This window comes from Equus asinus, chromosome 17 (genome assembly GCF_041296235.1).
Source record: "Equus asinus isolate D_3611 breed Donkey chromosome 17, EquAss-T2T_v2, whole genome shotgun sequence".
Taxonomy (NCBI): domain Eukaryota; kingdom Metazoa; phylum Chordata; class Mammalia; order Perissodactyla; family Equidae; genus Equus; species Equus asinus.
Window position 1 is genome coordinate 39,389,472 of NC_091806.1, and position 14,954 is coordinate 39,404,425.

Sequence of the window (14,954 nt, forward strand, 5' to 3'; positions counted from 1 at the left end):
GAGGCCTAAACCCACAGCAAGGGGCTGCCACCTCTGCCCGGCCCGAGCCGTCCCTGCTTTCAGGCCCGGTTTTTCAGAGCTGTTTTCCCAGAGAGAGCGCGAACAGAAGTTTTGGCAAGGGGTACGCTTGAGGGTACTTACCTGACCCTAGGGCTCCCTCCAATTTCTGGACAGAGATCAGAAGCCAAAAAGAAAGGACCCACCTTGGAACGGGACATTTAAACCAAGTTGTCAGGAATGGATGGGGCAGAAAGGGAGAGTGCGGGCAGCTGTGGGGGTGGGGTGGGGAGCCTTCGTGCAGCACGAGGAGCTGCCAGTCCCACGCCCTGGGGAGCAGGAGGCACAATGGCCCCCTTCACTCCGGGGTGGGACAGAGGCCAGCAGGTGGGCACATAACGACACAGGGGTTCTTGTTCTTTCTGTGCCTGTAACAGATGGAGCATCTGACTTCTGAAGGACCCCGAGAGCTGGCCGGCCTCAGCTTCCCCCAAGCTGTGTGTAGGGAGCGAAGGAGGGGGTGGGGTGGTTATTGCTCTTCTGTGGACTGAGGGATCTGAGACGGGAGGAAGGAAATAGCTTGCTGGGGGCCACAGTGGCTGGAGAAGGCCAGGCCCTCAGGCTGGGACTGGCCATGGGCTCTTTTGAGTTGGATAGACATTTCCAGCCCCAAAAGATTAAACCAGAAAAGGGTGGAGAGAAGCCACAGGTCCAGCCAGCAGACCCGGAGCCCTTTCCTTGTGCCCTTGAGGACCAGGAAGGAGGAGGAGATGCTGGCCTGAAACCACAGTGGCCCAGCCGGAGTTCAGGTGGTGGTGGGGAAGGTGGAGGGTCCCCCTTTGGTTTGTCTGACCTGCTTTGGAGAGTGATGAGAGTTCCCTAGGAAGTGAGGGAGGGGATGTCGGGCTGGGTGAGCAAGAGGGGCACCCCTCAGACCTCGAGGAGACCGCACCCCCAGCAAGCCTTGCTTCAGGCCTGATCCAGGAGCCGTGGCTCATCCCGCTTTCTGGGTGGGTTCTCATTCTAGATCTGAGGATCGGCGGGAAGGCCTTACCCACCAGTAAAGCCAAATCCCAAAGGTGAGAAGGGGAGACAGCCCCAGGCTCCCCATGCCCCTCACCCCACTGCCTCTTCCCCTGGGAGGTGAGGGAGGGCTCGGACCCACGGAGGAAACAGCCAAGGCCCTACATTTTCACGATCCTTTATTAATCAGAACGGGCCTTGCCACAAAAAGCAGGGCCCATTCCCACAAAAATATGATTTTGCAAAGAGGAAATCTTGCTGGCTTAGAGGGTGCGTGTGGTGGAAAAACTTTGCCTGGTTCTTTTGTCCTTTTTTTTTTTTCCCTTCAGTTTTTCTTCATTTCTCTTCACTGCAAATTTTTTGCGAGAGTGGGTTTTTGTTTTTGTTTTTGTTATAAAACACTTGCACTCAATGACTCACACAATACAGACAGGGGCCACCAATCCCCACCCCTGGGGCCCCAGCCAAGCTGGGGACTCTGGGGGCCCCCCTTGGCTTTTGTGTGGCTGTTTTCCTTGTCCCTTCCCAGGCGTCTGGCGCCAGTGGGCAGGTGTGGGGTCCTGGGGTAGGTGGAATTTGTACAGTAGTTATGTGGGGAGATGGTCACAAGAAAAGATACCGAACAAGGAAACGACTAAGTCTAGGGTGCCCACGAAGATGGCAGATGACGCTCATGAAGGGACCTGGGACACAGTGAAGAGATAGATGGGCCCAGGTGGCCTCGGCTATCCCTGGAGGCCATGGGGGGAGGGGCGGGTGGGCCTCGCTTTCAGGCTGCGGTAATAATACTTTGCTCACTCGCGGGTAGCACCTTCAGAGTCCTCCTGCCTCCACCCCCAGGTCAGGTGACGGCCGCCTCACAACCTCCCTTATGAGGTAGGTGAAGTGTTATTACCATCATTTTACAGATGGGGAAACTGAGGCCCCGGGAGTGTGGGTGATTTGCCTAAGGTCCTGGGATGGTGGCCGGGCTCCAGTGCCCTCCCCCACCCTCAAGTTCCCCCATTCTCTGTTCTCCTATGGCCTCAGACCGCCCCCGCCCTCATCCCACACCACCCGCCTCCTCCAGAGCCAGCCCTTGGCCCCCCACTCGCCGCCCCACCACCGCGTCCCGGAGCTCCGACTGGACGTCCGGGGTTGGGGAACCCCAGGCCGGGTTAACCAACGTGCCTGGGTGGGGTGAGAGTGGGAACAGACTCCGTCCGGAGATGCTCTCTGCATATGATTGGCTAAGAGCTCCGTGGGCGGGGCTCGGGGAAGGATGCAGTTGCCCCGCCCACTCAATGCCAGTTGGTTTAGCTCGAGGGCTGTGCCGCGGGAGTGGGGCCTGGGGGCCTGGGGCCGGCTCGCTCCCTCGCCCGCCTCCCCCGGAGTGGAGGGGCGCAGGATCTAAGAGAGGGCTGGAGGATGACAGATCCCTTCTGCCTCTCAAGGCAGCACACAGCCTCCGGAGTCGCTGCCCTCCCATCCCCGCTGGGGGCTGGCTCCCGGCCCGCCCTGTTAGGACCGTGCAGTTGGGGCAGACCCCCATTTTAAGCAAAGCTACAATAGAGAAAAATCTGGATTTACAAGGAATGTGGGTGACTGTTTGCTTTACATGAGCATTCTTCACGCTACAAAATGATTCACCTACTCTGTACTCGAGTCCTCCAGATCCGAGGGGGAGGGGTGGGCGAGGGGTGTGAGATCCACTGTAAGAAAACTTTGATGTGGGCAAAAACGCGACCCGTCTACTGCACAGAGCGGAATGCTCAGCTCAAGGGGAAGTCTCCTGAAGGAAAATGGTTCTCGAATGCCGATGCGCTTGCCGTGTTCTGTAAGTGGGGACCCTCCCTAGGGTCTCCTTTCCTGGGGTGTCAGGCCCACGGCCACAGACCGTGGTGTCCGGGCGCCACCTGGCGGTGGGTGCGGGGAACATCAGGCCCCGGCTCGCGGACCCTGCCTTCGAGGCTGTCACCTCTAAGACCCGCGTGGGGAGGAGCCGGCCAAAGCAAGGACCATCCCGAAATCTGCTGTCGCCGAGGGAAAGCCAGTTCTAGTCTCTGCAGCAGCTGAGGCGGAGAAACCACAGCTTCTTGGTGGGGGGCAACTTCAGAACTCATAGGATCCTAGAATTTTTCCCTGCTTCCTCTGCCTGAACTAAGGGGGGCAGAAGGAGTTGCTCTGAGGGACGGGCGCGCGGGGAAGAGGAGAAGACATTCCTGGAGAAGGTCGGGCGATGGAAGATCAGAAATCACAACAGGGAAGGAAATGGAAGGTCTGCAAGCAAGGGGGATGGAGGGATGGGGCGTGCGGGTGGGGAGGTGTGCACAGACAGAGACATGAGGGAGGGGAGGGAAGTGGGAAAATGTGGAGAATATTGCCAACGTGGCTGGGAAATGAGATCTGGGAAAGTTGAGGGTGTTTTCGGATGAGAGTGTTAGGGAAGAGAGTTAGTGGGGCTCGGGACCCCTGGGAAGGAAGGGAGCAGGTGAGTCCGGGTGGAATGTGGCACGTACAATAGGTACCTGAAAGACGTTCAAGAGATGAAATCACTGCAGAAGAAGCTACTGGAGAACTCTGAGCAGAGAGGGGCACTGGGTGGGGGCAGGATGGCAGGAGGCAGCCCAGTTCTTAGCCCAGCTCCAGTGTCTGCCCCTCTTCCCCCCGCTTCCCCCTCCCTGCCCCACTCACCCCTCGCCTGCCTCTCCTCTCCCACCCCTGCTCTGTGCATGGACCTCTCCCAGCCTCCAGCTCCACCTCACTTCAGGAAACGCTGCCCTCTCTGCATAACCTTCAGCACTGCCGGCCCCAGGGGGACAGGGAGCAAGCGCCCCGACCTCCATACACACACGCGAGCACACACACACACGGTGAACACAACACAAGTACACAGGGCTGCGGCTCCAGGACCCCGGAGCAGGCTATATGCTATCCTCGGCATTCAGGGCCCAGCCGGCACCTGAAACTGCGCTGGGACGGGCCTCTCCTGGCCAGGCCGGGGACGAACGCCTCGGCCTCCCCGCTTCCTGGGCCCACCTCGTGGGCTGGGGAGGGGGCAGCTTCTCTCCACTCCAGGCACTGCCTTAAAGAAAACGGGGGACCGTGCCCACCTGGCGGGCCTCTGGAGGGATCTGCCCATGTGCCCATCTGGCTCGTGCTCTCCCCCACTTCTTTAGTATCAGCAAGTCAGGAAGGGAAGGGGCAAAGCAGGAAAATGGCTCCCAGAGCCCCTCCCCCCGAGCTGGACCGGTGGAGGATGGGGCTGGTACTTCCTAGAAATGGGGCCTGATGGATTCCTGGGACCCCTCCCTGGCCGAGCCCTCAGGGTCCTCCCCTCACCCATGGCAGGAGGGCCAGGCCGGGCGTTGTGCATAAAGTGAGGGCGTGATGGGGACCCAGGCCCTCGGACCCCTGGGCCTTCCTTGGCCCCACTCAGGCCTTCAGCTGGTGCCACTGGGCCACAGGCTGCCGGGGACGGGCAATCATGTCCTTCCAGTGTTTCACCTCCCCGGGCCCGCTCTTCCAGGACAGGTAGATCTGGGGAGAAAGGAAAGAGGATGGCATTAGTGGTGCTCTCTGAGGCATTGTCCCCTACCCCCCCAGGGGGTGATACTTCAGCCCCACAATGACATGATCATGGGGACAAGGGGCCTCCCCCTGCAGTGACAACCTACTCCATAGAGACCTCATCCCCCCTCCCCACTGCCAGCATGGCCCATTTTCCTTGCTGGGCCTCCCCTGGGAGCCCGGGTATGCCCGGCCCTTTCGAATTAGACTCCCGACTCGTTTTGTTTGAGGTAGGTATATTATTACCCCCATTTTACAGATGGAGAAACGAAGTTGCAGAGAGTTAAGAGACTTGCCCCCAGTCACAGAATTTATAAGTGGGGCAGAGGGATTCAAATCCAGGTCTTTTTGGCTCTACACTAGCAGCCCGATCCTGTCGGCCTCTATGGTAGGGGCTCCCGGCCTAGTGGGGCTGCGTGCATGATCCCCCAGCCTTGTGACTGGCGGGTGGCTAAGAGCACAGGGCTCCCTAAGCTCCCAGGCCAAAGTGAGAAGAAATCCACCTCCACCTTGGTCCAGCCAGCACAAGGCAGGACTGTTGAAAAGAAGCGATAATTGAGATCTCAGGACACCCAACTCCAAAAGGCTAAGCTGCAGGAAAGCTTAGAAGTGCATGTGGTTACTCAGCCCTCGGCCTGAGCTGGTCAAGGCAGGGGCTCAGCAGGCCCCGAGCCCTGCTCAGAACACACAGTCCCGCCGGGGTATGGGTGACAGCATCCTGGGGAACTGTCCCACCCGTGACCACAGGTCAGCCAGCCATGCTCCCTGGGCCTTGCTAGATGGCAGGCAGGCCAGCTCTCCTCTTTGAGGCCACCTTACTTCTGCTGCCCCCCTATAGCTGAGTTCTCCATTTCCGTCTGTCTGCGGGTGCCTCCACCTCGGCCCCCTGCCCTGTTTCCCCCATATTGACCCATGCCCCAGCAATCTGTCATGTCCCCTCACTTGCTTCTGGCATCCACCCTTCCCCTGCGCCCACCCTCATCTCTGGCTTCCTGCACTGTTTCTGGTCAAACCTCCGTGTCTGAACGGACGCACGTGCCCTTATAGGAATGGCTCAAAAATAGCTTTTATTAAAAGAGTAGTTAACATATATGTGCCAAGTATTGTGCTAAGCAGCTCACCTGAGTTCTCTCATTTAACCCTCCCAGCACACGGTGAGGATGGGATTGTCTCACTCTTATCTCAGGAGGAGGACATGAGGCTCAGAAAGGTTATGACTGTTAAGAGGTAGGGCTGGGACCTGTACCCAGGTGGGCTGACTCCCAAGCCCACACTCTCAACACTAAACCATAAACACACCCAGGACTAAACATTTCCAAGTGGAAAAATGGGAGGGTTGATGGCACAGACTCACATCTTAGAAAAACTCAAGGGCAGGTGGGGATTTTTTGTTAATGGACAATGAGGGGAGGTCATTTTCTTCAAGGAGGACATCCACGTAGCTCAGGCAATTCTTACAGCACCCTGGGAAGAGCTGTAAGGTCAGTATGAGGAGCTCCATTTACCAAGGAGAACACGGAAGCTCAGAGAGAGGAGTGACTTGCTCAAGGTCACAGAGCTGTTTAGCAGCAGATGAGGCGGGAACCGAAGCCGGGTCTTTGGAGTCTGACTGCAGCTCTCGACACTGCCCCACACAGCTCGCCCTCTGCAGACGGGACCCGGGTGACACTGCTCTGAGGTCCTGACCCTGCCTGAGGATGCTGTCCAGAAAACCTCTTTTTGGATCCAGGGCACTTCTTTTTCCCACCTCCTGTTTTCCCTGCCCTTCCAGTGGTTCTGTCCTGATCTGACGGACCCACAGGAGGACACTTAGGGAGGATCTCATCCAATCTCCTCATTTCAGAAATGGAGGCTCAGAGAGGGGAAGGGACTGACCCTCTCTCTCCTACTGTCCAGTCCTGCGCTCACCCACTACCCCTGATGCTTCTTCTTTTTTTGTGTGTGGTGAGAAAGATTGGCCCTGAGCTAACATCTGTGCCCATCTTCCTCTATTTTGTATGGGGGACGCTGTCACAGCATGGCTTGATGAGCGGTGTGTAGGTCTGTGCTCAGGATCTGAACCCATGAATCCCGGGCCACTGAAGTGGAGCGTGCAAATTTCACCACCACACCACCAGGCTGGCCCCTCTGCTGCTTCTTTTAAGGACAGACACTCGCTAGGTGCCAGGTGTGTGCGCCACACCGCCTGCCTTGCCCCCTACCTTGCCGATGACATCGTTGCGGCTGAGCTTGTCCTTGTCCATGACGGTGATGATGATGGTCGTCTCCCTCAGCTTCTCCGTGGGGATATCGAAGGCAAAGGACTCGTTGAAGATGGGGTTCAGGTTCCTCTTCATCGTCACCGTCTTCTTCTTCTCCACCCGCTTGTCCTTGTACATCAGCCACACCTTCACATAGGGGTCTGGGAGACGGGTCAGGGAAGGGTCAGAGGGGCAGTGGGGGAGTCCCCAGGATGCCCTTCCTCTTCCAGGTGTGGACACTGGGGCAGGAGGGGCTGTGTGCTTTCCCCAGAGGGTGAGAAAGCCCCAAGCAACAATGAGGGGATCTTGGGGACAAGCGGATGGGGGAGCTGGAAGGGACCTTAGCCATCACCTGGTGCCCTCTAAGGAAACGGTGCCCCAGAGAGGCCAGGTCTCGCCTGAGGTCACAGACAAGTGATGTTGGAGCTGGGGCTAGAACCCAGGCCTCCACAACAGTGTTCCCTTTCTTTCCGATTCTGGGAAGGACAGAGCCCAAGGGGATGATGACCCCCGAGGGTGCTCCAAAGGGGGCCACCACCCAGGGCTCTAGGGCAGAGGAGCTGGGACCAGAGGTGGGGTGTGGGGGTCGGGCTGAGGGCCACAGCACAGACCCTGCTCTCCACATCCAGTGTGACCCCTGTGTCCCCAGAACCTCCCCGGCCCATCCACCCCATGCTGCGAGAAGGGCCAAGCACCTGACGTGCCCCCGATGTCCATGGCTTTGAGGTTCCGGGCTTTGATGATGTTCACGATGATGGAGTTGGCAGAGGGGTTGTAGCAGAGAGACAAGAGCAGCTCCCCTCGGCTCCCCTGGGAGGGACAGGGGAGGGGTGAGGCTGGGCTGAGGGGAGGGCTGTGGGGACTAGGGGGAGGGAGCGGTGGTCTAGCTCTCCAGTGGGCCCCAATGCCCCAGGCTCCCACCCTGACCTGGGTGCTTACTCTGCCCCCCGTCTGTCATCTCTGTCACATGTGGTCTGCCCTCATCTGGCAGGTCTGGGCACCGCCCACGACAGGGCCCCCTGAGCAGAGCCCCGGTTCTTTGTCTCAGCTCAGGCAAGTACCCCTTGGGACAAGCGCTGGTGGGAACTCTGCTCCCTTGAGGCGGCCCGTCTGCACCCCTCCCCACAACCCTCATGACGTCCCTAAGGCTGAGGGGCGGATCTGCCAGCCCTGAGCCACCAGGGGCCCACGGGTGGGGCCTTACACTCCCATCGCTGCATGGCTTCAGATCCTTCCAGAAGGTCTGCATCTGGGTCAGGTCCACCTTGTTGAGGGGGATGGACACCTCCCCGATGGGGTCGTTGCGGCTGAAGCGGTCGTAGTCCAGGACCTGGAGGTAGAGGACCCTCTGCACCACCTTCTCGTAGGGGAAACCTGGGGACAGACAGCGCAGGTGAAGAGCGGGACAGAGAGCCACGGGGGCTGGGCAGGGCTGGGAGGCTCCCGGGCAGGAAGGCCCCAGGAGGAGGAGCAGCGCTGGCCCTTAGGCCGCCCACACCCGCATTCGGACCTTCCTGAAACGTTTCAAGGACTGTCATTGTCTCAATTGTCTCCCTTGACAATTCTCCGAGGTCGTTCTCCGAGGTCGATGGCATCTTGTCCATTTTACAGATGAGGAGCCTGAGGCTCAGAAGGCTTAAATTATGGGCCCAAAGCCCCACAGCTAATCAAGAGCAGAACTGGGGCCATTCGCTCACTCACTCACTCATCATGTGTCCATCTCGGTGGCCGGGCTGTGGCCCCCTTGCTCTCAGAGCAGCCCTGCCTCTGTCACTCGTCCTGAGGCAAGTCTGGGAGAGTGGCCCTGCCTGGGACAGCCATGGCTGCCAGAAAGCAAGCCCCAGGCGGGCTCAGGGCAGAGGGAGCCGGCCAAGGCATAGAAATAGGAGTGGATTCATGTCCTGGGACTCTGCGCTTGGCCTTCGCCTCCTTCCAACGCATCAGCCCGTCCTTCCCCAACAGCTCCTGCGGCCGCCCCCTTCTCCGCGGCCACCTCCCTCATCCAAGCCACCGGCACCCCGTGCCAACAGTCACAAGAGCGTCCAACCGCCCTCCTCCTCACACACTCTCTCCTACAGTCCATTCTCAACGCGGCGGCCAGAGGCAGCTTTTAAAAATAGAAATCGCATCATGATACTCTCCTGCCTACAGCCTCTCAATGGCTCCCAGCTCACTCAGAATAAAAGCCATGTGCCCTGCCTTGGCTGCAAGTCCTTCCACAACTTGGCCCGCGGTCCTCTCCCTGCCCGTCCTGTGACCACTCTTCCCTCAATGACTGGGCTCCCACCACACCCGCCTCGTTCACGGGCCTTCAGCCCCCGGCTTTTCCCCGCCTCCAGCACAAGCCGGCCCCCACCACGCCCCCTCCCAGCCTATTCTCTTCCTTCAGGTCTCGGCTTCCTTTCCTGGCATCCCACATGGGGTCTGATCCCCCGATACCCCATTCTACACTCCAGCACTTTCCTTTCGCAGCGTGACTCCCAGGCTATAACAGAGATTTATCTGTTTCCTTGAGTCTGACTCTAGCCCTCGGCCAGGATTTCCAGGAGGGATGTCTGTCCTCCCCACCGGATCCCGGCATCCCACGGTTTCTGGCACACAGTAGGTACCCGATAAACATGTTAAGTGAATCAATAATTGAACGAATGAATAAATGCCAGGGAAATGCCTGACAGAACAGCAGGAGTGTGCTGGGGTGGAGTGGGCGCTACGGCCGGGGGGAGAGCCAGGAGGAGCTGGGATGGGTTGGAAAGGTACCAGGGAGCCAGGGTAAGGTCTGGAGCCGGGGGATCTCTGGACTCTGGGAGGCTTAGATGAAGGAGAGGCCAGTCTGGGAGGTTCAAGGGGCACAGGCCAGCCTTGAGGCCTGAGGGGAGGAGACCTGAACCAGGAAGGAGAGAGGATGCTTAAGGTCTCAGCCCCATTGATGGAGAAGATGAAGAGGATGCTAGAAGCAGAGAGAAGCCTCTGATTGGAGCAGGTCTGGAAGAGGAAATCCTAAGTTCCCTGAATCCCCAGGCTCTGAATTCCTTCAGGGTCCCTTCCTCATATTCAGGGGGGCTACGTCTTGCTCATCTTGGAGTTCCCCAGGCCACTTGCCCATGTGACCCTTGGCATCTATTCAGGTGAAATGCATGAGGACAAACATTCTGGAAATCTCAGAGGCTCCCATAGGTCCCTACACCTGAGTCAGCTCCTTCAACACCAGAAGAGGCCATCTCCTATCTGGCAAACTCTTATTCATCCCTCAGAATCCATCCTGAATGGCCCCTCTTCTGGGAAATGTTCTCCAGCATCACCAAGGGGAGTTACGCAGTGTGTGGCCTAATTATCTACACATCTAAGTCCTCCATTAGACCAGGCCTGCCTTGAGGGCCATAATGCTTTTCTGCACCCCCAGGACCCAGAACAGTGCTCAGCTCATAGTTAATGCTAGGTAAATGTTTGCAGAAGGGACCGGTGGATTGGGGCTCTGCCCACAAACCTCACCCCACCAGCTGGCTACACACCTTCAGATGGCTGAGCCTCTTGCTGGTTGTGCCATCTCTCAACTGGCCCCCATGCTGACCGGGGACGAGGAGCGTGCAGAAACACACAGAAGCACCCACTAGCTCACCCCCAATGACTGACTCAGTGCGTGAGCTGGGAGACAGCAGATGGAGAAGAGTCCCTGGGGTGTGCACAGAAGGTTCTGGAAAGCCAGGGCATTGGGCAGCTGGAGGGCTGCTGGGAAAGGGTTCTGGTTTCTCTAAGTGGGGTCCAGGCACCCAAAGGGCAGAAATTGCTCCTGAAGATAAGAAAGAAGGGCCTACAGGAGAGAGGAAGGACATCCGCCTCCGTAGGGGCCACTGCTCCTGTGCGTCAGGAGGGGCCTGTCCCGTGTGTGGGGAGGGGCGGAGGCTGGGAACAGACCGAGTGTATTTCACAAACTAGTAGAGTGTTTCCTGGGTGTCAGGCACTATTGTAAGTGCCTTTACAACTTGCTGATGTACTGACTTGAAACAGGCTCAGCAAGGTTCAGGAACTTCCCCCAGGTCACACAGCTAATAAGCTGGGCTTCAAACTCAGGCAGCCTGGCACAGCCTGTGCACTTAACCGCTACAGCTTGGTGGCCCCAGATGCCCCACCTCTACATCCTGTGGGTCCCTCCCTTCCTTCCTGCCCTCCTCAGGAAGAGTCACGTGTCTGGGCTGAAGCCCCAGCTGGCGGCGGCCCAGCTTTCTTCCTCGGCCTCTGGCTGTGATGCCAGCTCCACTAGGCCCTGTAACCTGATGCCAGCAAGACACAAAATGCATCAGGTTAGCTGGGCCAAGACAGAGCACACTCCTGTGTGCATCTATGCATGTGAGTGTGCTTGTCGGCTGGGGAGTGGCGATGGGAAGAGGGACCCTGGGTGGCGGTGGGGGCCCCAGCCTCACCTTCAAAGAGGAAGGTCTCATTCCAGTGCGGGTTCAGGTTCTTCCGTTTCACCTTGGTCTCCAGCTTGTGCTTCTTGTCTGGCAGCAGGTAGATCTTGACAAAGGGGTCGCTGGTGCCGCTGAAGTCCTTGGCGGGCAGCTCCTGGGCCTTCATGATCTTCACGGTGAGCGTGGACTCCTGGAAGTTGTAGCCGACGCTGAACTGGATCCGGCCCAGGTTCTCTCGGCTGCAGCCCTCGTGGGCCTCGTCCTCCTCGGAGCCTGGGGAGAGCTGGGGGCGGGGCGAGGCCAGCAGGGTTGGGGATGATTCCGCTCCCCCAAAGCCCCCGCCGCCGCAGCCCAGCTCAGTTAGGAGGCCTCCCTGGGCCCAAAGCCAGTCCAGCTGTTGAGAGCTGTGCTCTCTCCCTGGTCGCAGTGTGGGGCTGGTGGTGGCCTGTCCCACGTTCACATCTGGCTGAGGATGCTCAGGCAGAGGGCCGTGCCTGGACCAGGGTCACACAGGGAGGGAGGGAGGAGCCAGGACAGCCCCTGTCTCCTGAATCCCGCTCCCCAGCCCCAGGTCTGCCATCACCCCAGCCCCAGCCCCACCGCAGGCTGCCTTCGCCTCCCGGGTCATGGCTGTGCTGGTGCGCCCCAGGTCCCCGAGCTCCCTCCTCCGGTTTCCACGGCCCTGGGGGGCCCACTGTGAAACACACCAACGCAGACACCTGGGCTCCAAAACAGATGTGGGGGATCGCTCACATCTCAAAAGAGTTTACCACGATATTTCTTTGCAAAGTGACTCTCTGGGGTTCTGAGGATGATGTGATTTACAAAATGAGAGAGGCGAGTTTTCAGGAGCAACGTCTGTTTGTGTAAGGCAGGGACACTAAAAACACGAATTCCTGGGCTCCGTCCCCAGGAGCCTGATTTGATGGGGTGGGGGGCTGGGCAGCAGAATTGTCTTAAAGGACCCTTGGATAACAGTGCTGCACACAAGGGCTGAGGACCCCTGGCAGAGAGGGCCACACCTGCACGCAGTCCCCATCCCCCAGGGGTGGAGGCTTGGGCCAACCGCGGGGTGGGGAGGAGGGGGTGGCGTGGGTGGCCCATTCCCAGGCTGACCTTGAAAAAATAGGAAGTAATTGGGGGGAGGGTCTCCCAGCCAAGTGTGCTAATCTGTGGCTGCTCACTAGGAACACTTGGGGAGGTTTTGGACTCCTGCCCGCCCCCTAGCCACCTGGATCCCGCCCCAGACCCTGCCCCCCCAACTCCAGACTCAGGGGGTCCACGTGGCTCAGGCATCCTTGTCTCTAAAAGCTCCTCAGGTGACTGGATGCGACGTAGCCAGGGTGCGACCCAGGCTACCACATTTAAGACAAAACCACTGGCACCTGCTTCTCTCCCCCCTTCTCCTGCAGGAGGCTTCGCTGTGCCCTCAGGCTCTGAAATGCTAAATAATATGGATTATAAGAATACGTATAGTGTGCACCTGCCATGGTGGAAGACTCTTATATCACCTTCTTACTGAATCCTGACAACAGCCGGGCAGTTATCACCACTCTCTAGCTGAGGAGACCGGCCCAGAGAGGTTAAGTCACGTGTCCAAGTTTGCACAGCAGTGTGACCCTCTCTGATTGGAAAGTCCACTCTTTCCACCAAAGCAGGCCCACATTCCAGGGCCATTTTGAGACTCCCCCCACAAGCCAGTGAGGCCTCACTTGCCCCAGGGGAGAAACATCCAAATCACACTAATAATAGTAACGACCACTTGCCTGGTCGTGCCCTGCACTGTACGCTTTGCCCTCATTGACTGCCTACAACATCCAGACGAGGCGGGCACTCCCACGTTCCAATTTGCTTTGGGGCACTAGGAGATTATTGTCGCAAGTCGCCTGTGAACCCAAGTCAGCGCCCAGCCTGGCCATCCTGAGCCCCTGACCAGCTGCCCTCACTCTCACACTCAGATCTGGTGTCTGGGGCTTCACCCGCCGCACCCCAGGTCTGCTTGGAGGTGGAAGGGGCCTTGGCTGCCTCCCTGGCTCTTCCTCACAGTGGGAGAAGGTCCCTCCAGCCCCCACCCCTGGATCCAGAGCAGATCCAGGGAGCTGCATGCTCCACCCCAGGCCCGCGGTGCATGTGGCTTCTCTCCCCAGATCCACTTTTCCTCTGGCCTTCCTCTCCCTCCTTGTACCAGCCCCAATCCCTTTGAACCTCAGTTTCCGCATCTGCAGAACGGGACCTCAAGACCTATCTTGTGGGGATCCTGGTTGGGGGGGGCGGGGTCCATGTCCCTTCCCGGCCCCAGGCTGTTTGCTGTTGCTGTGGACCAAGACCCTGGAGTGTGCGTGAGCACACAGAGCCTGCAGGCCATGTGTCCCTCCCCATTCCTTCTAAAATTGAGGTGGAGTCCCTGGTGGCCCCAGCCCCGCCTGAGGTCCCTCTGGTCACTTGGCTCTTGGTTCCCAAAGGAGGTGGTCACGTAGGAGTGGGTGGGAGGCCCAAGCTGGGCCAAGTGGGCTTCACCTCAAAAGGGGGCAGCGGCTTTGTGCCTGCTCCCAGGCTTTCCGAAGCACAGCCCTCAGCCCTAATTAACCAGCCGGGGCAGCTCCAGGAGCTGTCTCCACGGCAACCAGGCTGGCCATTCCCCCCCACTTAGGCCCCCAGGGAGGTGCCGCCTGAGCCCCTGCTCCAGCTGAAGTTAGCATCAAAAAGCATCCAGCTAGCCCACAGCAGGTTAGCGCGGGGTGACTCATATGGGGGTGTGGCCCGGCCTCCTCTCTGACCCCCTCCTCTGGATCTCTTCTTCTGGCCAGCTGTGGGTGCCTGACTCCTCCTGTCTCCTGACCCCCAGCTTCTGGCAGCCTAGGGGAGCTCAGACAGCGGTTTACTTCTGTCCTGCTCATCTTTGTCATCGCTATTAATGCCAGTGACCTAGCTTTGGCCTAGGGCTGGACAATTAGACCCTGCCTGCCCCGCTCTGAGCATCCGCTGGGGCCTGCACTTCCTTCCTGTGCCTGTGGCTGTCGGCCCCTCCCTGGGGATAGCAAGGGGCAGGCAAGCTGGCTGGGAAAGGGCCGTCCCTTCTGGGAACCTGGCTACCAGGAAGCTGTAACCAATTAAGAAGCCGTTCAGGGAGGCAGGATGGGCTGTGGCAATGGCCCGTCCAGACGAGAGGATGGTGGGTCCATCCACATGGGCGGGGGAAGACGGACGGGAGGGCAGCGGAGGGCCAGGCCTCGGGGGTGGGGAGAAGGGGGAGAGGTGGGGAGGCCCAAGAGAGACCAGCTCTGGAACAGGGAAAATCTGGTGTTCCAAACTACATCCAAGAGAAACGGAAACTCTTGGCCCCACCTCCGGCCCGCTGCCTGGGAATCTGCATTTTTAACAAGATTCCCCTGGTGATTCATGTGCATATTACAATTTGAGAGGCACTGGGCTGGAAAAGGGCAGTGGGGGTGGATGGTTAGAGCCGGCTGGAACCCTAAGTGGCAAAGGGTGAGGTCTGGTGCTCTGCGGACCTCAGGAGGGTGGCGGCCGCGGGTGCCAGAGCAAGAGAACTCTGAACTGAATGACGTCAGGACCGCCGAGGGCCTGAGAGCCCACCAGGCCCGCGTCCCCTCTCTCTACCAGGTCACGTCCAGTAGGATCACAGCAGGCGCCAGGTTCCGGGCCTCACGTCCTCTCCAAGCCGTCCTAGGGCTTCTGAGCTGCCAACCTTTACCTGACTCCTGCCTGCAAACCTCGG

At 59.0% G+C, this 14,954-nt stretch overlaps 1 protein-coding gene and 1 long non-coding RNA gene across 13 annotated transcripts in view; one reads left to right on the forward strand and one right to left on the reverse strand.

Moving 5' to 3' along the window:
* Positions 1-1,182: 1,182 nt before the first annotated feature.
* Positions 1,183-14,954, reverse strand: part of SYT7 (synaptotagmin 7) — a 66,680-nt gene continuing 52,908 nt past the window's right edge. For all 12 annotated transcript variants that reach the window (XM_070487943.1, XM_070487944.1, XM_070487945.1 and 9 more), the window contains 5 exons: positions 11,228-11,498; positions 8,014-8,183; positions 7,505-7,619; positions 6,771-6,970; positions 1,183-4,539 (listed from right to left, as the gene is read on the reverse strand). In XM_070487943.1, the coding sequence (XP_070344044.1) occupies positions 4,435-4,539; positions 6,771-6,970; positions 7,505-7,619; positions 8,014-8,183; positions 11,228-11,498 (861 nt within the window). In that variant the 3' untranslated portion in view covers positions 1,183-4,434. The remainder of the gene's footprint in view (positions 4,540-6,770; positions 6,971-7,504; positions 7,620-8,013; positions 8,184-11,227; positions 11,499-14,954) is intronic.
* On the forward strand, positions 9,193-14,325 carry LOC139040798 (uncharacterized). Its single transcript, XR_011495122.1, has 2 exons — positions 9,193-11,153; positions 11,313-14,325. It is a non-coding gene; the product is annotated as an uncharacterized lncRNA (long non-coding RNA).